The sequence below is a fragment of the Pseudochaenichthys georgianus genome, chromosome 11 (genome assembly GCF_902827115.2).
Source record: "Pseudochaenichthys georgianus chromosome 11, fPseGeo1.2, whole genome shotgun sequence".
NCBI lineage: Eukaryota > Metazoa > Chordata > Actinopteri > Perciformes > Channichthyidae > Pseudochaenichthys > Pseudochaenichthys georgianus.
The window spans coordinates 7,438,596-7,459,095 of NC_047513.1; the positions used below are offsets into that span (position 1 = coordinate 7,438,596).

The window sequence follows — 20,500 nt, forward strand, 5'->3', positions numbered from 1 at the left end:
ATTAGAGGATGTGAGTGTTTGTCCGTATTTTCTGTCCCTCTTCATATATTGTTCCCTTTACTGAAGATAAATGTTTCATATTGCTGCTATAAATGAATATTGATCTTGTACTGGCACACTGATGCTTTATTTCCTTCTGTAAATGCTAATTATTTACACTTGGCTGAAACAATAATCAAATAGAAAGAAAACAAAAGAAATACACAACACCTACCTACTGACATTAGAGTTGCCAGAAAAATGTACGTACACGTGTGAGTCATTATTACATTACGTGGTCCTTTAAAGGCGTCAGTATTATAAAATAATTAATAAATGTCCAATCTTATTTATTGTTTTAATTCCTTAGCGGTAACATGTATTATAACTACAATATGTTCTCCTGAGATGGGAGGGTGTAGAAATATAAGTTGTATAAAACAGAAATACTCAAGTACAAGTACTGTTTTTAAGCAGTACTTGTCGTGCTCCTCCACTTCAGCAGGGGTCGCCCTCTCTCCGGCTGAGTGTGGGTGTGCTGTGTGTTATTTGAAGAGAAAAGGAGTTCGGCGTGGGTTTTGGAGGTTTCTGTGTGATGGGGATGGATGTGGACACTTGATAAAGTTCTCAGAGCTCCGTTTGAGGAGAGAATAACAACACGCCAACAAGTGTCCAGGCTTTAAATCCTCTCAGCAGGCGAGTAAGAGTTTTAAAATAACCCCCACTGCTTGTATGTCTGCAACATTTAACCCCCGTTTGTTCTTCTAAAACTATGCGTAATTTTGAGATGACAGTACGTAAAAGTGCGCGTTTCTACGTTGCGCACCTTGCCCTCTCCTCGTCCTATTCTCATCTTCATCTTCATCGGATCTAGAAAACGAGCAGCAGCCGTCAAAGCATCTCAACAACATGGCTGAGCTGCGACCCGCCCGGTGCTGGAGGACGGGCTTCTTCTTCTGCCTCTGGCTGCTCCTCTTCCTCTCCGTAGCCTCCGGGAGTCTTGTTGTTGTGTCGGGGAGCAACGAGACGTCGGGGGGTCCAGCCGGAGACACGCCGGAGCACCCCCACCACCAAACTAACTCCACCACTCACAAGAAGGCTTTCCCCGTCCTCTCCTTCAACTACCAGGACGTCAGGAAGCCCTTCGTGATCTCTCTGTGGATCCTGCTGGCCCTGCTCATGAAGCTCGGTGAGTGGCCACAGGACTGAAGGGGTCCTCATTCAGCATCAGGGGATCAGGAAATGATGGGTGCTTAGCAAAAACTGTTATGAATTTGATATCTGCAGCCTATACAATAGTTTTCTCAGGGTCAGATTGAAAGTGTATGTTTCTATGACAACATGTAAAGCCATTTGAAAGAGTAAAAGGAGGAAAATTGCAATAAAACATCAGAAATGAATGCACAATAACAAGCATGGGTCAGAGGTGGAAACTACATTTACTCAAGTTCAAGTACTCCACTACATTTATTATGTTACTTCACAGATGTGGATGCATGATGTGAAATCTAATCAAGTGTCTTTAGTTCCACCTGGAGTAAATCCACACGCTACCCTGCAGTCTACAAAGTCATTCAGACTAGCTGCACCTTCACCAGCTTTGAGAACACTTTCATGATCAATCATTAGAAAGCATATCATATATATTATTCTGAACTGGGTGCATAATGAGTACTTTTATATTTTTATGATAATACTTTTACTTGAGTAACATTTTGAATGCAGGACTGTAACAAAGTATTCCTACTGGTACTTCTACTTTTACTCAAGTGCAAGATCTGAGGGATTAAAGTATACAGGCATCATGACTGAACATGTGATAGAAATAAGCATTTTTTTTCTAGGCACACTGGAAAGGTGTGAACATACTGTGTTGAGGATTTGTTATTGTGATGTTGTTTCAGCTTGGTAAAAGACAGATTTAGTTAAAAAGTAAGAATTGAGTATGTTTCCTGGCAGGTACTGGTGTCAGCAGCTGATGTTTTGAAGTCGACTCAGAGTCATATTATAAGTTAACAGAAAAAGGTCATTGCTTAAGTTGAACTCTTACTAAATAGCTGACAATGCTTTACATTTTGACTTCGCTTTCCTTTCAAAATATATTTTTGTCATAAAAAAAATGTTGAGTCTATTGTGTAATCTGCCGTATATGCAGTCCATTAAACAACCTATGTTAATACATCCTCAAAACATTTGGTTCTGTCCAAGCAACAACTTTTGCTGCCTGGATCATAAGACACCCCTATTTATATCATGCATCTTCCGTTAAACACATAAACACAACCAAAAAAAAACGCATTATATTCCCTTCTACTTTAAGGGACATATAAACAAAGAAAATGTGCACCAAAAACAGCTGCTTGTACAAGCCTGAGGTTTATCCGGATTCTCAGGATTCCTTCAAGTAACTGTTAAACTTCCATGTTTCCTATTTAAACAGCCCATATTTACAATCCATGGTTACAAAATAAAAAAGTATTTTGCCATGTCTTGTTACCGACAGCCAGGATTTTCAAAAAAAATAGCTACAACACCAGCAGTTAATAACAAACAAAGATGTTTAAGGCAAGGCAAGTTTATTTATATAGCACCTTTCAACGCAAGCCAAGTGCTTTACAAAAATGAAAGACATTAAGAACATTAAGAAATAGTGCAGTGGAAACGCGTTTATAAAATGGCATTTAAAAACCTTCATTAAAAAGAAAAGCGGATACAATAAAACATGGGTATAAAATACATGAATAAAAGTTCCAGTAGTATGAGGGTTCCCAAAGGAGAGCTGATAGTGTCCACAGAACACTCCGGTTATGTTTCTGAGCAGCACAAACTTGTTTTAGAAGCGTCAGTGTGTCTGTCAATTAAGCACATGTTGAAGGATTAGACTTTGAATAACCCTGGCAGAGGTTTGGCTGCAGTTGTTCAGACTAATTAAAGGTATTAAATATCTCTCTCTGTGGAGTTTTATAATAAGTCTTCTCTCGCCTCTGACCTTTAGCTTTCACACAACCACCCTCCTCATACGCTGAGAGGATAAACTACTCCCCAGGATACACAGAATATATAAAAGAAGTCATTATTCCAACAGGCTTACTCGATTCTTCTTCTTATTTTGTGTGATCAAATTTGCATTTAATCAAGGCAGAACAACATGTGAAAGAACATACACACAGCTCCCTTACAAACAAACACAAACACCAGAAGACAAAACATAACTAGATCAAAACACCCGCCCCACCCTTCCCAGGACCCCTGTGGGCTGGTTTAAGGCAACGAGCAGCATCAAATTACATTTACACACGCAGAGAGAAAGGAATCACATTCCAATCCCATTGATACGGGCTGTTGACAGCTCCATATGGACAACATCAAGTTAAAAGCATTGCTTATTAATGGACTAATTGTGGCGCACCGCAACCATTTTCTTAGCCGCCGTTCGACCAGCAAGACCTATGCGTTTTTGATATTTTAGGAATCTGAAGGGAAGAAATGTGACTCAGTAGCAGAGTGGATATGGTCGCAGGCACCGACGATTGTTCTTATTTTAATATTTGTTTCTCAATTGTATTATCACATATCATTATCATTGTCTATAGTATTTGAGCGCTTGCAGTATTCAAACAAGTGTTGTTGTTGTTCTTTATTATATGATGTTCTATTTAAACAGTGACACCACACACCCAAGAGATGTTTGACCAGCTGCCGACCAGACGATCCGCAATGTTCAGAGCTTTCAAGAAAATCACAAAATATCTCTGTGTTCAATCATTTCATGGTTCAAGTTTTTTTGAATCTACATTATGCTTTATAATGAGGACATTTTAAAATAGTATCGCACTTAAAACGTTTGTGCTCCAGAAAGCTTTACAAAATGTAGATTTAAGATGTCCTGCTAAGTACATATTTTAGTCCCGATTATTATTCAATTTTACTTTAAGAACTCAATATTTAAATAGTAAACTTTTTCAGAACATTTGGTATTTGTGCGTTGATTAGTAATTATAAACTCCACCTAATGTCATGACAAATATAACATAATGTGTTTCTGCTAACATTGACACTTTTTCACTGTTACTAGTCCACCAGAAATGATTCATTTGGGGTAAAGAAACCACTTGTTGATACTCCTTTTCAGTAGCTGCGAAGGGAAGAAACTGTGTTGCCTGAGAAAATAATATCATTGGACTGTTCCTAATAAAATAAGAACTCTAATTTAGGCCCTCCCCAGTGGTGGAAGAAGTATTCAGATTTGTTTACTCAAGTAAAAGTACTCAAGGGACTACTTGGTTGCTCTCAAAGTCTTAAAACACTCGAAGAAAATAAAGGGAAAGTATTTATTGCGCAAAAAGGGCCTTTCATAATACCAGTGAATTATAATTATTGATGCATACATGTGTTCATCCCTTTAATGTTGCAGCTGGTAAAACCGAAGCTCACTTGAATTACTCAAACAACTGCTGGGTATCTATCATAAAATCATATTTTAATGTATTCGTTATATTTTAAGTAACTACAGCTTTGGAATAAATGAAGTAAAGTATTGGTACAAAGTAGCATAACATAGAAGTACTCAAGTAAAGTACAAGTACCTCAAATTGAGCTTAAGTAATGTATTTAGTTACATTCCGACACTGGTTACAGCTGCTGCCCTTATTACTGTGAGATTTATTACAAATAAAGATAAGTTTTGCCTTTGAATTATTATAAAATAGTTCACCCTGCCTCCCTGAATGGAGGACACCGGGCAGCGATGATTCTGATTGGCTGGTTGAATCTCTCCTTCACTGAGTCGTTGGCAGCTCTGCGTCTTATCTGCTCCGTCCAGCTGCTGCTGACGAGGGCCGGTCCAGCTTCCTGTCCTAATGCACTGCTCGATAACAAAGAACCCAGTGTAGAGGCAGAGCGGGGAGGAGCACGGACCTCTGACTGCATAAAACATCACAGAAAATGTTCCTTACAGCTGCCTCGACCCGAGTCACATGACAGGGAGGCTGAATGTCAAGGCCTATTCAGCTCACAGACAAATGTGAGATTAACAGAGCAGTGATATTTACTGTTTCAGCCCTTTATTTAACACATAGATATCATGTGAGGTTTTTGCAGTGACATTCTGTTGAATATCATTGAAAATGAAATCTATTAGGAAATATTTTTAAACAAAACAGACAATTACCAACTGCTCTGGGGACTAACATTTATACTAAAAGCATTGAAAATGATTGTTGTCTTCAACAGATTCAATATTCAAAGGATTTATTGTCATTGGTAATATATGTTCAGCATCATTTGATAAAAGCCCCGGGCTCCGTCAAATATGCAACATACAAAATACTTAAAGGGGCCATGTTATGCTCATTTTCAGGATCATATTTGTATTTTATGCCTCTACTGTGACATGCTTTAATGCTCTTTATTTTTCTCCTACTGCCTCTTTTCACCCTCTGTCTGAAACCAGAGCCCAGTCTGCTCTCATTGGTTAGCTGGCCGGCTCTGTAATTTATTATTGATAACCTCAACCTTTTAGAGATTTCCCGCCACTTAGCCTATCACGTACAATGTGTTGGAGCGCTAGCCAATAGAAGCATGAGTGTTGCATAGTGATCACATTATGTTACTGAAGTAAACAAAGGAGTCCAATGGAGGCGGTTCAGGTGCACTATATTAAACACTGCAAGAAGGGAAAGCCCCAAAAAGTATAATAGTGATTCTTTAAGATTTACAAACAAATAGAAATGTTGCGCAAAGAAATTGAAAGAAAAAAAAAAATCTATTGAAATATAAAAAAGATATGTTGAAAGAGAATCATGCAAGTGACACAGAGTGCAAGTAAATGCAGATATACTGTAAGTAAACTTTATACATGTAAAGACGACATTTTATGTAAAATTAAGTACTGTACATTATACAGTACATATTTTATTGTAGTAATATATAAATATGTGGACTGTAAACAGATTTGTGTACACTAAACATAAGTTGGTTACGACACTTAACTTGTGGCCCCGTATAACATCCACTAAATGCTAATATTATTGACTGTTCCCATTTAAATCTAGATTAAAAACATAAAATATGACCTCCACAGATATTTATGTTATTTATGTCTTTTATTCACGCCTGCTGCAGCCTCTACTATATATTTTATGAGATGGCTGCAGTGGCGTAGACTGACTGACTGACTGAGTGCATACTTTTTTTTGTTTTCAAATCAAAGTGCTGCTCTAACGCACACAGAACCATTTCCTGAATATAGACTCTGGGTATTATATAATATTAGGTTTGTGATAAGGAGTTTACGTTGATTTACTTTTCCACTACAGCGTGGGGGAAAATACAGCCGAGTGATGAGTCACAATTTGTTTAAAGTATGAAATGCCATTTTACAACTTGGTTTAAGAGATATTAGTATAATTTTGTATAGAGTTTGGTTTGAGTAGGTTATCCTGGCTAAAGTTGTCAGGTTGACTGTATATTTTTTTTGTCAAAAAACGCTTCATAAGCGGTTGGCTAAAGACTGGTCTGCCGCCAAATCCCTCATGACAGGACAAGATGGCTGCTGCATACACCTTGACTGTGGCAGTAGCATGAGCAAGCCCCTTTTCCACCAGTAGCTATAGATAGGATAGAATAGAGCCCAATGTACCGGACAGAGGCTCTAGACTCCTTTCCTCGCACCAACGTTCAGTCTGCAAACTGCCTGAAGCAGGGACGTCTGTCTGTTCTCTGACAGTGGCACGTAGCCTCCCCTCCTTCTCGATGGGGCGTACACCTCCTTCTCGATGGGGGCGTAGGCGTACACCTTGCTCTTGATGGGGGCGTACCCCTCGCTCTCGATGGGGGCTGCATTGAGCAAAATCCCCAGATACCACACCTGCTGGTGAGGTATGGGACTGCTCTTCTTCTTCCAATTGACCGCAAACCCCCAACTTGGTTAGGTGTAAGACAGTGGCAGCCGGCCCATAGGGGCGCTAGGGGCGCCGCCCCCCTATTCCCACATTAAAAAAAATATATATATATTTTAAAAATATTTTTTTTATTTTTAATAAACACGGTAAATATTATATAATTGGTATCAGGAAAATGTATAATCTACAATAAAATCTCGTTTAAAATTGTGTTACGATGTCTAAAGTTACTGATAAGTCACATGTTTCCTGCCTGGCCTTGCCCGTGTATCATTACCCTCTCTCATCTGGGCGCCATGCACAGCGCCCAGATGAGAGTGAAGCAAGTGCAGCAGAAGCCAACTGTTGCTATCTTTAAACTATGCCGCCAAAACATAATTTCAGCGAATCAGCGTCGTCAAATCTGATGGTCACAGGGCGCCTACGTCAGCGCCCGGTGCAGTCTGTGAGTTGTTTGGACTCGTATCCAAGGAGACAAAACAGGAAGCTGTCATACACTCTGGAAGCTACTGTATCATTAGCAGCTAATATGAAAACTCAGTTTTTGACATAAAAATGGAATTATGGATTATCAATAATTTTTTCAAAGTGACAGACACATTGGATTAACCTATGGATTAACCTTCAGCAGCGTTTTTCTCGTTTTTGATCAGAATAACAGCAAAAGGTGAGCCTATCTCCGTGTTTTGCTACCTAAAGCTACGTTGTGTGATGTCTGTATTTGCTTCCCCTGTCGCGAGTTCTGATCGCTCAGTGATGATACTTATATTTCTAGAATCTGTGGAATCTTAGCTTGTTAGCTAAGCTTGTTTGTGCATATCCGATAAGTATATCGATTGATTTATACCTAGAGTGCGTTAGCATTTTTTCGCTCAGGGCTCATTTAGACGCTTCTTGTGAGACTTGTGTTTTGTTTCGGTAAACATGGTTCACATAATCACACTGAAGATTAAGGAGGTATTGATCAGTCTTCTCATATTTTTAAGCCTCAAGCCTCAAGAATTCATAATTTAAGGGGTCTTTTCTCAAAAAAAATTACCGGGGTGGCATCCCCCCGGAACCCCCTAGTATTGTTTGGTCACCATTTCCACAGCCCCACCTAAAATATTTTCCACCAGCCGCCACTGGTGTAAGATCAATTGGGCTGTGTGGAACATCTGCCCATTCCTTGGACCTGGTCATGACTATGAGGTTGTTGAGATCAAATAAAACCCTCATGCCATGGTCGCAAATCGGCTGAAGCGCTGTGGCCACACATTTGCTGAACGTGCGTAGGGACAAGGAGTAGCCGAACAGTAATCTGTTGTACTCGTAGGCTATCCCCTGGAAGGCAAAACGCAAATACTTCCTGTGTTTTGGCTTTCTAGCAATTTCGACATGAAAGTAAGCGTCCTTCAGGTCGATGTTTTGTGAACTGGCTGCACCAGTTCCAGTAACTATAGGAATCCCAATCACTTCGTCCTGTAACAGGCTGTGGTGGATCCCACTCTTGCTGCCTGGATAGTCTGTATAACATTGTCAGACAGTCCACCCCTTCTCAGCCTGTCCCTCTCAGGAGCCAAGCCTGGAGAGGTTGGCCCAGAGTGGGTAATGCCCCTATTGCACCTGCTTCCTGAGACAGCGCCCCCCAGAACTGAGGAAATGTTCAGGGCTGGCCCACCATCAGCTGTGTAACCATGGCGCCGAGCTGCGACCTGGGGCTAGAATGACCGACAACTGTTCTCGTCTCACCCCCTCCAGGAGTGGGGAATGAGACGCAGCGGTGGACAGGCGTAGAGCAGCTATCTTGGCCATGGCTCGTGTGCAAACGTGTCCACCCCCAAGGGTGGATTGTCCTGCCGAGCCAGGAAGAACCACCATTCGTCTGGCAGGGGCCCGCCACTTGACATGTGGCCGGTTCTCCTGTCCCGGAATGTGGGGGGGCCTTTAGAGATTCTCTGAGGCCCACAACCACAGGTTCTTCACTGCGCTCAACAAGGCGGCGGAGCTGACTCCGTCCTGCCTGTTGATGTAAGCCACTGTGGTGTGGTTGTCGCTTTCAGAGGCCAGCCACCACCAGCTGTCTCTAGGCAGGTCCCTAGCCTGCCCTCTTTCTCGATGGGGCGTACACCTCTCCCTCGATGGGGGCGTACACCTCGTTCTCGATGGGGGCGCACACTGAACGTGCGTGGAGACATGGAGTAGCCAAAGGGTAGTCTGTTGTACTCGTAGGCTATCCCCTGGAAGGCACAACGCAAATACTTCCTGTGTTTTGGAGCAATTTCGACATGAAAGTAAGCATCCTTCAGGTTGATGGCTATGAACCAATCGCCCGGCTACACCAGTTCCAGTAACTGTTTAACATATGTAACTTTTTGCAGGCAACGTGCTGATTCAGGACGCGAAGATCCAGAATGGGTCTGAAGTCCCCTGTCTTCTTGGGAACCAGAAAGTACATGGAGAAAAAGCCACTCTCTGTCTTGAGAGTGCACGACAGACACAGCCTGTTTTTGCAACAGGGCCTGAATTTCTGTTTGAAATGTTCTTTTATCACTATGTAACAGTCAGGCTTCTATTGGCTAGCTCTTCAACACATTGTATGAGTTAGGATACGGGGCGGGACATCTCTAAACGGTTGACCAATCACAGTTAGGATACGGGCCGGGCCAGCTAACCAATCAGAGCAGACTGGGCTCTGGTTTCAGACAGAGGGTGAAAAGAGGTGCTGCAGCACAGGCAGTATGAGAAAAATAAAGGGCTTTTTGAACATTAAAGCATGGAAACATGTCACAGTAGAGACTAAATACTAATATGAACCTGAAAACTAGCATAAAAGGGCCCCTTTAAAAAAAGAATGTACAGTACTTAACAATGTTTATGTTAAAAGTTCAAATACAATATACAGGAGAAAGGGAATGTTGACCCATGTTATCATACAAAACTATAAGAGAACACTTTTTGCTGAAAAGTAAAAGAGTATGGTGTTGACTTTTAGTTTACCTGAGTAATTATCTCCAATCTTTCTCTCTCAGGTTTTCACATCATTCCTAATATATCCAACGTGGTCCCGGAGAGCTGTCTGCTGATTGGCGTAGGTCTGCTGGTGGGCGGGATCATCAAAGCCATCGGAGAGGAAGCCCCCGTCCTGGACACCAAGCTCTTCTTCCACTACCTGCTGCCCCCCATCATCCTCGATGCCGGCTACTTCCTGCCCATCCAGGCCTTCATGGAGAACATGGGCACCATCCTGATGTTCGCCGTGGTGGGGACTCTGTGGAACGTCTTCTTCATCGGGGGGATGATCTTCGCCGTGTGTCAGATCGAAGGCGTGCAGCTGGCCGGGGTGGACCTGCTGTCCTGCCTGCTGTTCGGATCCATCGTCTCCGCCGTGGACCCCGTGGCCGTCCTGGCCGTGTTCGAGGAGATCCAAATCAACGAGCTGCTGCACATCCTCGTGTTCGGGGAGTCGCTGCTCAACGATGCCGTCACCGTGGTGAGTGAGGGGGGCGGGGGAACAGGCTGGTGCTTCTACTTGAATTGAGAAAAGGAGAAAGGAAAGTTTTAATGATGGAAGAAAGGAAAGATGTAAATAGGTGGAATGGAAAAGACAAATCTGAAAGAAGGAAGGAGAAAAGAGAAAAGGAAAGAATGAAGAAAGGACGAAGAGAGCAATGACAGAAGGAAGGAATTGAGCAGTGAAGTAAAGAAGGTAGAAGTCAAGAAGGAAGGAAGAAAGACACAAAGGAAGGAAGGAAGGGTGAAAGAAGGAAAATATGAAAGAAGAGAGAAAGGGAAGGAAGGAACTAAGGGAGCAATGAAAGAAGTAAGGTTCTATTGAGTAGGAGAAGAAAGGAAAATAGGAGCTAAGAAAGGAAGTATGTGAAAAAAGGAGAGAACAAAGTATATCAAAAAAGAAGAAGGGAAGGAAGTATGTAAAAAAGAAAGAAGGCAATATGTAAGAAGGAAGGGAAGAACAAATGAAGCATGGTAAAAAAACAGGAAGGAAGGCAGAATGTAAGAAGAAAGGAAGGAAGAAAGAAAGGAAGTATGTATGTAAAAAGAGAAGGAAGGAAGTATGTAAAAAAAAAAAGAAGGAAGGCAGTATATGAAAAAGAAGGAAGGTAGGACAGAAAGAGGATAACATTAGGGATGAAGTGTGAAAGGAAGGAACGATTATAGAGGGAATTATAGAGAAGTAAGGTAATGAATAGGGGAAGAAAGAGGGGTCAAAGTATAAAGAAAGGGAAATGAAAGGAAGATGAGAAGAATAAAGAGGACGGACAGGAACGACCGAAGACAAAATGACCTTCACTTAAATAACAAACAGTGTTGAGAGCTGTAGGAAGCACAACACCTTGAATAACACACAAAGAAAGTCTCAGTAAACGTTTCCCTCGGCAGGTTCTGTATCACCTGTTCGAGGAGTTTTCTCATGCAGGAACTGTGACCGTGTTGGACGGCGTGCTGGGGATCGTCTGTTTCTTTGTGGTTTCACTGGGGGGGGTTCTGGTGGGCGCCATCTACGGCCTCCTGGGGGCCTTTACCTCCCGCTTCACCACACACACCCGGGTCATCGAGCCCCTGTTCGTGTTCCTCTACAGCTACATGGCTTACCTCTCTGCGGAGGTCTTCCACCTGTCTGGCATCATGTCGTAAGTCCCTGTGACACAAGATGGGATTGTTAATCCAAACCAATACCCTTCCAGCTAGATTTCAAAATGCTCTCCTTGTTTCCTGTCTGTCATGCTCAGGTTGATAGCATGTGGCGTAATTATGCGGCCGTACGTGGAGGCTAACGTCTCGCACAAGTCGTACACCACCATCAAATACTTCCTGAAGATGTGGAGCAGCGTGAGTGAGACGCTCATCTTCATCTTCCTCGGTGTGTCCACGGTGGCCGGTCCTCACGCCTGGAACTGGACCTTCGTCATTTCCACCGTCATCCTCTGTCTGGTGTCCAGAGTGCTCGGTCAGTTACCATAAAAACCCTGAACATATCAGTTAGTGACTTTTGTCGCTGTATTCTTTCCAGTTATTCTTCTTCATAAACGTTATTATGTTGTTTTCTGTCCATTCTTCAGGAGTCATTGGCCTCACGTGCATTATTAATAAATTCCGTATCGTGAAGTTGACCAAAAAGGATCAGTTCATCGTGGCCTACGGTGGCCTGCGAGGTGCCATCGCCTTCTCTCTAGGGTTCCTGCTGACCGACAACGAGAGGAAGAACATGTTCCTCACCGCCATCATCACCGTCATCTTCTTCACTGTCTTTGTGCAGGTGAGAGGGACATTTGCATTTCTCTGTTTTATCTGCAATAAAGTGACTTCAGACAAGATTAAGATATATAAGAAAAGCCTTCATTCATCATCACCAGAGGAGATATGTAGATGTTAGAGCATCATAAAAGAACATATACATATGACATGTAATATATAGTATAAGAAGCAATGTCATAGTTATATTTAAAAAATAAAAGGAAGTATTATAAGATAATACACTTTATATTTAAAAAATATATAATTCCTGCATAATGTTTCTATCAAGTAAAAGTGGTCCAGAAAAAGACACAGGGTGGTTTCTATATTATTATTATTACGAAGGTTATTTGTTGGTTTTATCGCTATCTCCATGGTCTCACTTGTTGTTTCTGTCTTCAGGGAATGACAATCAGGCCTCTGGTGGAGCTCCTGGCCGTGAAGAAGAAGAAGGAGAGCAAACCATCCATTAACGAGGAGATCCACACACAGGTGAGATCCACAATCTGACCTGGAACACTGTTAACGTACAAGATGTAACAAATATTAAAGCTTGAATCACATTTTTGTTTATTGTTCATCTTTATGCAGAAATAACATCATATAACTTTCCTTTTGTCTCCAGTTTCTGGGTCATCTCCTCACAGGAATTGAAGACATCTGTGGTCATTATGGACATCATCACTGGAAAGACAAGTAGGATTTTTCCTCTGACTTCTCCCTATTACTTAAGAAACGGCCTAACAGCAAGGTTTATACAATGTATGGGTTTTGAAATTATGAACATTATGAAGATACATATTATGTAAATAAAATAGATCACTTACGATAGGAGAGAATTAGCTAAAGGATATAAAGTTCTGTTGTTATTCATTTATTTAACAAGGACAATGCACATATTTATTTCTGTAAATGTACACAAGTAAGACAAGAAGCTATTTTTCATCTGTAGTCTGTTGTTAAACCAGGTTTCCTAAAATAGACTGAAGCTTCTGTTTCTTCATCTGTTAAATGTTTTAGATTTAGTAGCCAGTAGAAACTCAACGAGAACCAGGAAATAAAACATTTAAAATGTTTTAAGTTCACTGAAAATATAGAATGAAAAAAGTTAAAAGTTAAAAAACAAACCAAAACTAATTTGAAGGTTAAAAACGAATTTTAAATGAGCAAACCCTCTCTGGTAACTAAGCTGAATTGAAAACAAAAATTAAGTACAAAACTAAATTATATATATCAGTTTTAGCCCCTTCAATCGGCACACATAAAACATATATTTGAAAAATATACATTAGAAAATAATGAAATAAAACAATATACATCTATTCCTTCTTACTGTACAAATACACTTAGAGAGACTAGTGTGAATAAGGGGAAGTGCAGAAGGTATTTGTATGGTAATGATCAAATTACCATCAATTCTATGAGTTTTTTTTAACGCTGGGACTGAGTATAAATGTTAATGAGTGCTTCCTGTGCTCAGGCTGAACCGCTTCAACAAGGCCTACTTGAAGAAGTGGCTGATCGCAGGCGAGCGCTCCACCGAGCCGCAGCTCATCTCCTTCTACAACAAGATGGAGATGAAGCAGGCTATGATGCTGGTGGAGAGTGGGAGCGCCGCCAAGCTGCCCTCCGTCCTGTCCTCCGTCTCCATGCAGTGAGTGTTAGTTCATATAGAAGTGATGAAGACAAATTCAGTTTTTTCACATACACCTGAGGTCGAACACTCCAAGTCTCCTGGATGCAAGAACGCTCCAAATGAAAACGGATATAAATACCAGGGCATTTGTTCGAGAGATACTAACTCGATCTAACTAACACTAACTAATACTAACTTGATCAATGTAACTCGATTCACGTGCATGCCTTAAAACATTAGTGTTAATTGACAACAAAAAAACACAAAACGTATCAGTTCCTATATGTTACATATTACAGTCCTTGGTTAATATATTGCAAAATATTGTGAAGCTCCCTTTCATTTTAACAACAGATATATTTTAACATTTTGATCAAAATGTATTTTTCTTGACAATTTTGTTATTTACACTGAACTTTTGTTTTTGCTCCCATTTCTCATGAGATGAACTCAAAGATCTAAAACATTTTCTTTATACACAAAATAACCATTTCTCTCAAATATTGTTCACAAATCTGAAAGAATGTGTGATAGTGAGCAGTTCTCCTTTGCCGAGATAACCCATCCCACCTCACAGGTGTGGCATATCAAGATGCTGATTAGACAGCATGATTATTGCACAGGTGTGCCTTAGGCTGGCCACAATAAAAGGCCACTCTGAAATGTTCAGTTTCATCACACAGCACAATGCCACAGATGTCGCAAGTTTTGAGGGAGCGTGCGATTGGCACGCTGACAGCAGGAATGTCCACCAGAGCTGTTGCCCGTGAATTGAATGTTCATTTCTCTACCATACGCCGTCTCCAAAGGCGTTTCAGAGAATTTGGCAGTACATCCAACCGGCCTCACAACCGCAGACCATGTGTAACCACACCAGCCCAGGACCTCCACATCCAGCATGTTCACCTCCAAGATCGTCTGAGACCAGCCACTCGGACAGCTGCTGCAACAATCGGTTTGCATAACCAAAGAATTTCTGCACAAACTGTCAGAAACCGTCTCAGGGAAGTTCATCTGCATGCTCGTCGTCCTCATCGGGGTCTCGACCTGACTCCGGTTCGTCGTCGTAACGGACTTGAGTGGGCAAATGCTCACATTCGATGGCGTCTGGCACGTTGGAGAGGTGTTCTCTTCACGGATGAATCCCGGGTTTCACTGTTCAGGGCAGATGGCAGACAGCGTGTGTGGCGTCGTGTGGGTGAGCGGTTTTCTGATGTCAATGTTGTGAATCGAGTGGCCCATGGTGGTGGTGGGGTTATGGTATGGGCAGGCGTATGTTATGGACGACGAACACAGGTGCATTTTATTGATGGCATTGTGAATGCACAGAGATACCGTGACGAGATCCTGAGGCCCATTGTTGTGCCATTCATCCACGACCATCACCTCATGTTGCAGCATGATAATGCACGGCCCCATGTTGCAAGGATCTGTACACAATTCCTGGAGGCTGAAAACATCCCAGTTCTTGCATGGCCAGCATACTCACCGGACATGTCACCCATTGAGCATGTTTGGGATGCTCTGGATCGGCGTATACAACGGCGTGTTCCAGTTCCTGCCAATATCCAGCAACTTGGCAGCCATTGAAGAGGAGTGGACCAACATTCCACAGGCCACAATCAACAACCTGATCAACTCTATGCGAAGGAGATGTGTTGCACTGCGTGAGGCAAATGGTAGTCACACCAGATACTGACTGGTTTTCGGACCCCCCAGACCCCCCCAATAAAGCAAAACTGAACATTTTAGAGTAGCCTTTTATTGTGGCCAGCCTAAGGCCCACCTGTGCAATAATCATGCTGTCTAATCAGCATCTTGATATGCCACACCTGTGAGGTGGGATGGATTATCTCGGCAAAGGAGAAGTGCTCACTATCACAGATTTTTTCAGATTTGTGAACAATATTTGAGAGAAATGGTTATTTTGTGTATATAGAAAATGTTTTAGATCTTTGAGTTCATCTCATGAGAAATGGGAGCAAAAACAAAAGTGTTGCATTTATATTTTTGTTCAGTGTATGATTCTTGAATTTTGTTGTATCTTTTTATTTTACTCCCACTATGTTCATTGCTCTGCACCAACATACCAAGGCAAATATTTATATTCAAAAACCTACATGAGCTTAACCATACCTCTGATTCTGAATATTCAAATAATTTGTTCCAGAATGAAACTGAAACATCTTTGCTGTACAAAACTATTTTGTCTAAATTAAATAATTTCTACATTTTCAAATATTGTACCTCTGTTTCCTGTAAAGTGTTAATATAAGGAATTACAGTATGCCAATGAGTTTGTTAACCACCAGTATAGATGTTTAATTTGTGCTTTGGTTATTTTAATAAAACCATAAAAATGAGTTGTTATGACTAGTAATGAGATGTGATGTGCCTCCACAGAAACATTCAGCAGAGAGGGTCGGGCAATCGACGGGCCATTCCGAGTATTTCCAAAAGTCGCGAGCAAGAGATCCGGAAGATTCTGCGAAGTAACCTGCAGAAGACCAGGCAGAGGGTATAGGACATAATTCATGACGTTGTTATGCAAAGAGTGAAATGTAATGAGTTATCAGAAAGGTAATAAATGTGATTCTGACGCTTTGTTTTTTTAATCTATTTTTGTCCTTAGCTTCGTTCGTACAGTAGACACGACCTGATGATCGACCCGTTTGAGGACAACGTGAGTGAAGTCCGCTTCAGGAAGCAGCGGGTGGAGATGGAGAGGAGGGTGAGTCAAACAGCCTCGTCTACTTCTCCTAGAAGTATACTTGATTTTGAAAGCTCATTTAGGTCCTAAACCTTAAACCTGAAAATCACAGAGTTGACCTTTTCAAAGTCAATGTTCTTTATTTCATTTAATGATATACAGTACATATATGGAAGATAAGCATCTCTGTCTCACCTTCAATTATTTAACAGTGTTCACATATTCTGGTTTCTTTTGGTTGCCATGGCTATTCTGGGACTTCTTTTTAAGCCTTTAATTGATCTGTATCTAAAATGGTTTCTAACCTAATTTACAGATGGACATATTTGTTCTAAGACAAGTATAATTATTTTGACCTTATTTGTAGTTGCTTGTTTTGCTGGTGTAATCCCATTTACTAAGGATAAATGCTTTTATATACCTGAATGGCGCCCACATGTCCCCTTTGTCATACGATTCAATTTGAATGAACAAAGTAAAACCTAATGGCCATTCTTTCTAATTTAACATGTTGATGCATCATTCATATTATGATTATGAACCTCTTTGTGTTATTCACAGATGAGTCACTACCTCACAGTTCCTACAAATCGCCAGGAATCACCGTCAGTGAGAAAAGTGTGCTTTGAACCAGGTCAGACTTTTCAATATATCTTTCAGAAATTATTAGTGGAATTAAATGTTGTAGTATTCTAGATCTGCAAAGTAACCTCATCTTTCAAATAATGTAGTGGAGTAAAATAGTAAAACATTTACCTCGGAAGTGAAGTGGAAATGCATAGTCTCCCAAATGAAGGAAGCCGTAGGAGTGCCATCAAAAAATATGGAAAAGAAGAAGAAAATGGATATAGAAAAAAAGGAAATGAAAGAACAAAATGTTAAATACATTTGAAAAATGTAATAAAGAATAAAACAGTAAACAAGAAAGTGCAATGTAAAGAAACAAATAAAATAAACGATGAAAAAATATGAAAATATAAAGACAAATATGAGATAATTATTATAAGCATTATATTGAATTTGTTTTAACATGAAAATGATTTGAGATTATATTGAAATATTTAAATGTTAAGTCTATTTATTACTGCTGACATAATGTCTTTTATGGCACTCTTGTGACGTTTAATCGTTTAATCCTGACTAAAACCCGAACTACTACAAGTGTTTATGATTTATTAGTTGCTTGTAAAAAAATGTTAAGCAATAAATGATGTCACTGCACTTTGCATGTACCCCCCAGAACATCAGGTTTTCACCTATGACAACAGTGAGAGCCCCCGGGACCCGAGGGCTCGGCCAGATCCCGGCCCCCTTGATGCCATTAGCCTGGTGAGTGAATCCCAGGGGCCCAATCAGAGCCGCGAGCCGAGAGCCAAAGTGCCTCAGGAGCAGGAGGAGCAAGACCAACTAAAACTATCACGCTGCCTTAGTGACCCGGGGCCAAACCAGGAGGAGGATCTCTCGTGATGAAGCACATATTCAACTTTCATTATGTCTTTGTTGTATTTAATGAGTGGAGATCAATGAATGGGAGTCGTAGCAAAGCTTGAAGTTTATGAAGTATTATTCTTTTCCATGTTATGTTTTTTTATTATGAGATTATAAAAAAAAAGATTTTAATCATGCAACATATTACCAAAGCATGCACCACTGACTATTTGCTATTTCAGGACTTAAATACAGCCTGAAGTTAGCAATGGTTCACCATTTTGTGTCTTAACAAACAGATCTGCATCAAATAGAGCACTTGTTTTAACAAGCTTGAAGCTCCAGATGGGTGGAGGTGACCCCCTCAAAGCACAGTATTAAGATGGATGATGTTACTATTACAGATATATCAGTGTTGCCATTTATCTACGGATGAGTATCAAGAAAAATCTGCACAGAATTGCCAAAGAAATGTTTGAGGTGAACGATGTTGTGCAAATTGTACAAAGTTTGATTTTGGCATTGCTTTAAAAATGTCAAACTAAAATATGTTAACAAGTACTTGCCAAAAATCTTGTGTACAGACATTCATGTTCCCCAGAGGATGAATGCTCATGACTTTTACCCTACTGCCATTATGAAGTTTACATTTTCTGGGTTGTGTTTGAAATACATCGACCAATATTCAATGGTTTGCCATAAAATATCCTTTAGACATTCATGCTCCCTTTTAGGATGAATCTAAATGACTTAATGCCTTGTCTCATTTACCTGCCATCATCAACTCAGTCCATTACATGTTGTGTTTAGTGTTTATCAGCAAATATTGACTAAAAGGGAAACATGGTAAACATTATATCATGTCAGAATGAGCATGTAGAGATGATGTAGTGTTTACCCATGTGTTTACCTTGTTAGCGTGTTAGCATTTAGCTCAAAGCGATGTTGGACACACTTACGCCTGCATTATTCTAAAAAACAGCTATCTAACAATGTTTTTTGTCATCATGTCACATAATCATTTAAAAACTGGGACACATCGAGACAGTCTCTCTTAGAAAACATTCGTAATGTTACACTTTGTCGTGACATTAAATGAGAAGTAGTTGTGACAGGAATGAAGAAATGAGCATGCTAAGATATTATATTTACTTTGTTAGCGTGTAAGCATTTAGCTCAAAGCTATGTTGGACGCTCCAAGGGCTGGGGTATGCTTAAAAATAACTAGCTTGTTTTTAGATGTTCTAATGCATTATCATTTATAGAGGGGGATAACGTCACACATCAAGACAGTCTCTCCTAGAAACTGTTTCATATTGATGTAGCTTACTTTCACATTAAAAGTGACCGAAGAAGTTGTGACAAGAATGAAGGAAGAGTGTTCAGACCACAGTTCTTTTTTTAGCTCTGCCCAGCTGTCCAAAAACAGCATGAGGTGGTTGTTAATGTCAAATATTTAATTTAGAAAGTTAGAAAAGGTCACACACCCCCATGAATATGACATTGGAAAGATGTGGGGGAAGAGGGAGTTTCCGAAGCGACATTAGCATCTGATAAGCAGTTCAGATGAGATATACTGCTGCATTTGGTCTTTATTTAACTCTGAAGTGTCCCATTCTGGATACATCTTGTTGAAATTCAAATGTCACATCAGCAGATGGTGCCCTATCAATATCAAAAATGTCAAACGCTCAAAGATTTGCCTCATAAATTCTTGATCGGACTATATGCTAATGTGTCTAAAAGCCTGCAAGAGGGTATATTCTTGTGTATTGAAGTGTCCTTTAGAAAGCACAAATCTGGTGATCCAAGAATAATATTTTTGACCCAGGTCTCTGAACAAGATTACTTCACATCACTGATCACTGATCAGTGTTTTCTCAGGGACTGCAACAAGACCCAGTATTACCAGATGGCCTTTGCAGAAAAGTGTTACTGCCTACACATTGTGCCCCTATCGCCTCTATATTGTGACTGTTTGTAAACCGCAGTGTTGTTTGGCTTCAGAAACATTCCACAAGTAATTGACTTTCTCAATGTCCTGTAACTAAGTCGACATGTGTCTGTTCCTGGTAACTGAGCGTGCTTAGGCTTTAATTGGGAAGTTAAGAGATGCATCATCTTCTCTGCACTGCCTGGGCTTGTTGCTTGCCTGAATGAATACCTTCAAAGGTATTGCTTCCCTGTGTGGTTCTCTCTGTTGTAGTATTTTTATATTTTGAAGGTGGAAAATGATCTGAAGTATTGTATATTTGTCAAATGAAGGAAAGCTTTAATTCCTGTCTCAAATAAAGATATGTCATTGCTTAAGCTAAGTGATTTGAAGAAGAAGATTCAACTTATTGTCATGACGTAGGTACTAGTAACGAAACGGTTTCTCTGCATTTGACCCATCCTAGTGTTAGGAGCAGTGGGCTGCCATTATGTACGGCGCCCGGGGAGCAGTGTATGGAACGGTGCCTTGCTCAGGGACACCTCTGTAGCACTTGGTCTTTCTGGGACTTGAACTGGTGACCTTCCAGTTGCCAAGCTGTCCCTATGGACTTCGCCACCACCGTTAGATTTTGTAAAGAGAAACATCCATTCAATCATTTCCACATGCACCCTCCT

General features: G+C 40.7%; 1 protein-coding gene across 3 annotated transcripts; it reads left to right on the forward strand.

The window, feature by feature from the left end:
- The first annotated feature begins 381 nt into the window (after positions 1-381).
- Positions 382-19,927, forward strand: LOC117455003 (Na(+)/H(+) exchanger beta-like). Of its 3 annotated transcripts, none has more exons than XM_034094340.2 (13): positions 382-679; positions 854-1,168; positions 9,893-10,353; positions 11,262-11,512; positions 11,612-11,829; positions 11,942-12,138; positions 12,519-12,608; positions 12,742-12,812; positions 13,597-13,770; positions 16,156-16,270; positions 16,385-16,483; positions 17,024-17,096; positions 17,703-19,927. In XM_034094340.2, the coding sequence occupies exons 2-13, from the start codon at positions 889-891 to the stop codon at positions 17,927-17,929; spliced, it is 2,256 nt and encodes a 751-aa protein (XP_033950231.1). In that variant the 5' UTR covers positions 382-679; positions 854-888; the 3' UTR covers positions 17,930-19,927. The 3 variants fall into 3 exon arrangements, with proteins under 3 accessions (XP_033950231.1, XP_033950230.1, XP_071060897.1); XM_034094339.2 differs by having other exon boundaries at positions 382-675; XM_071204796.1 differs by having other exon boundaries at positions 382-1,168.
- Positions 19,928-20,500: the final 573 nt, after the last annotated feature.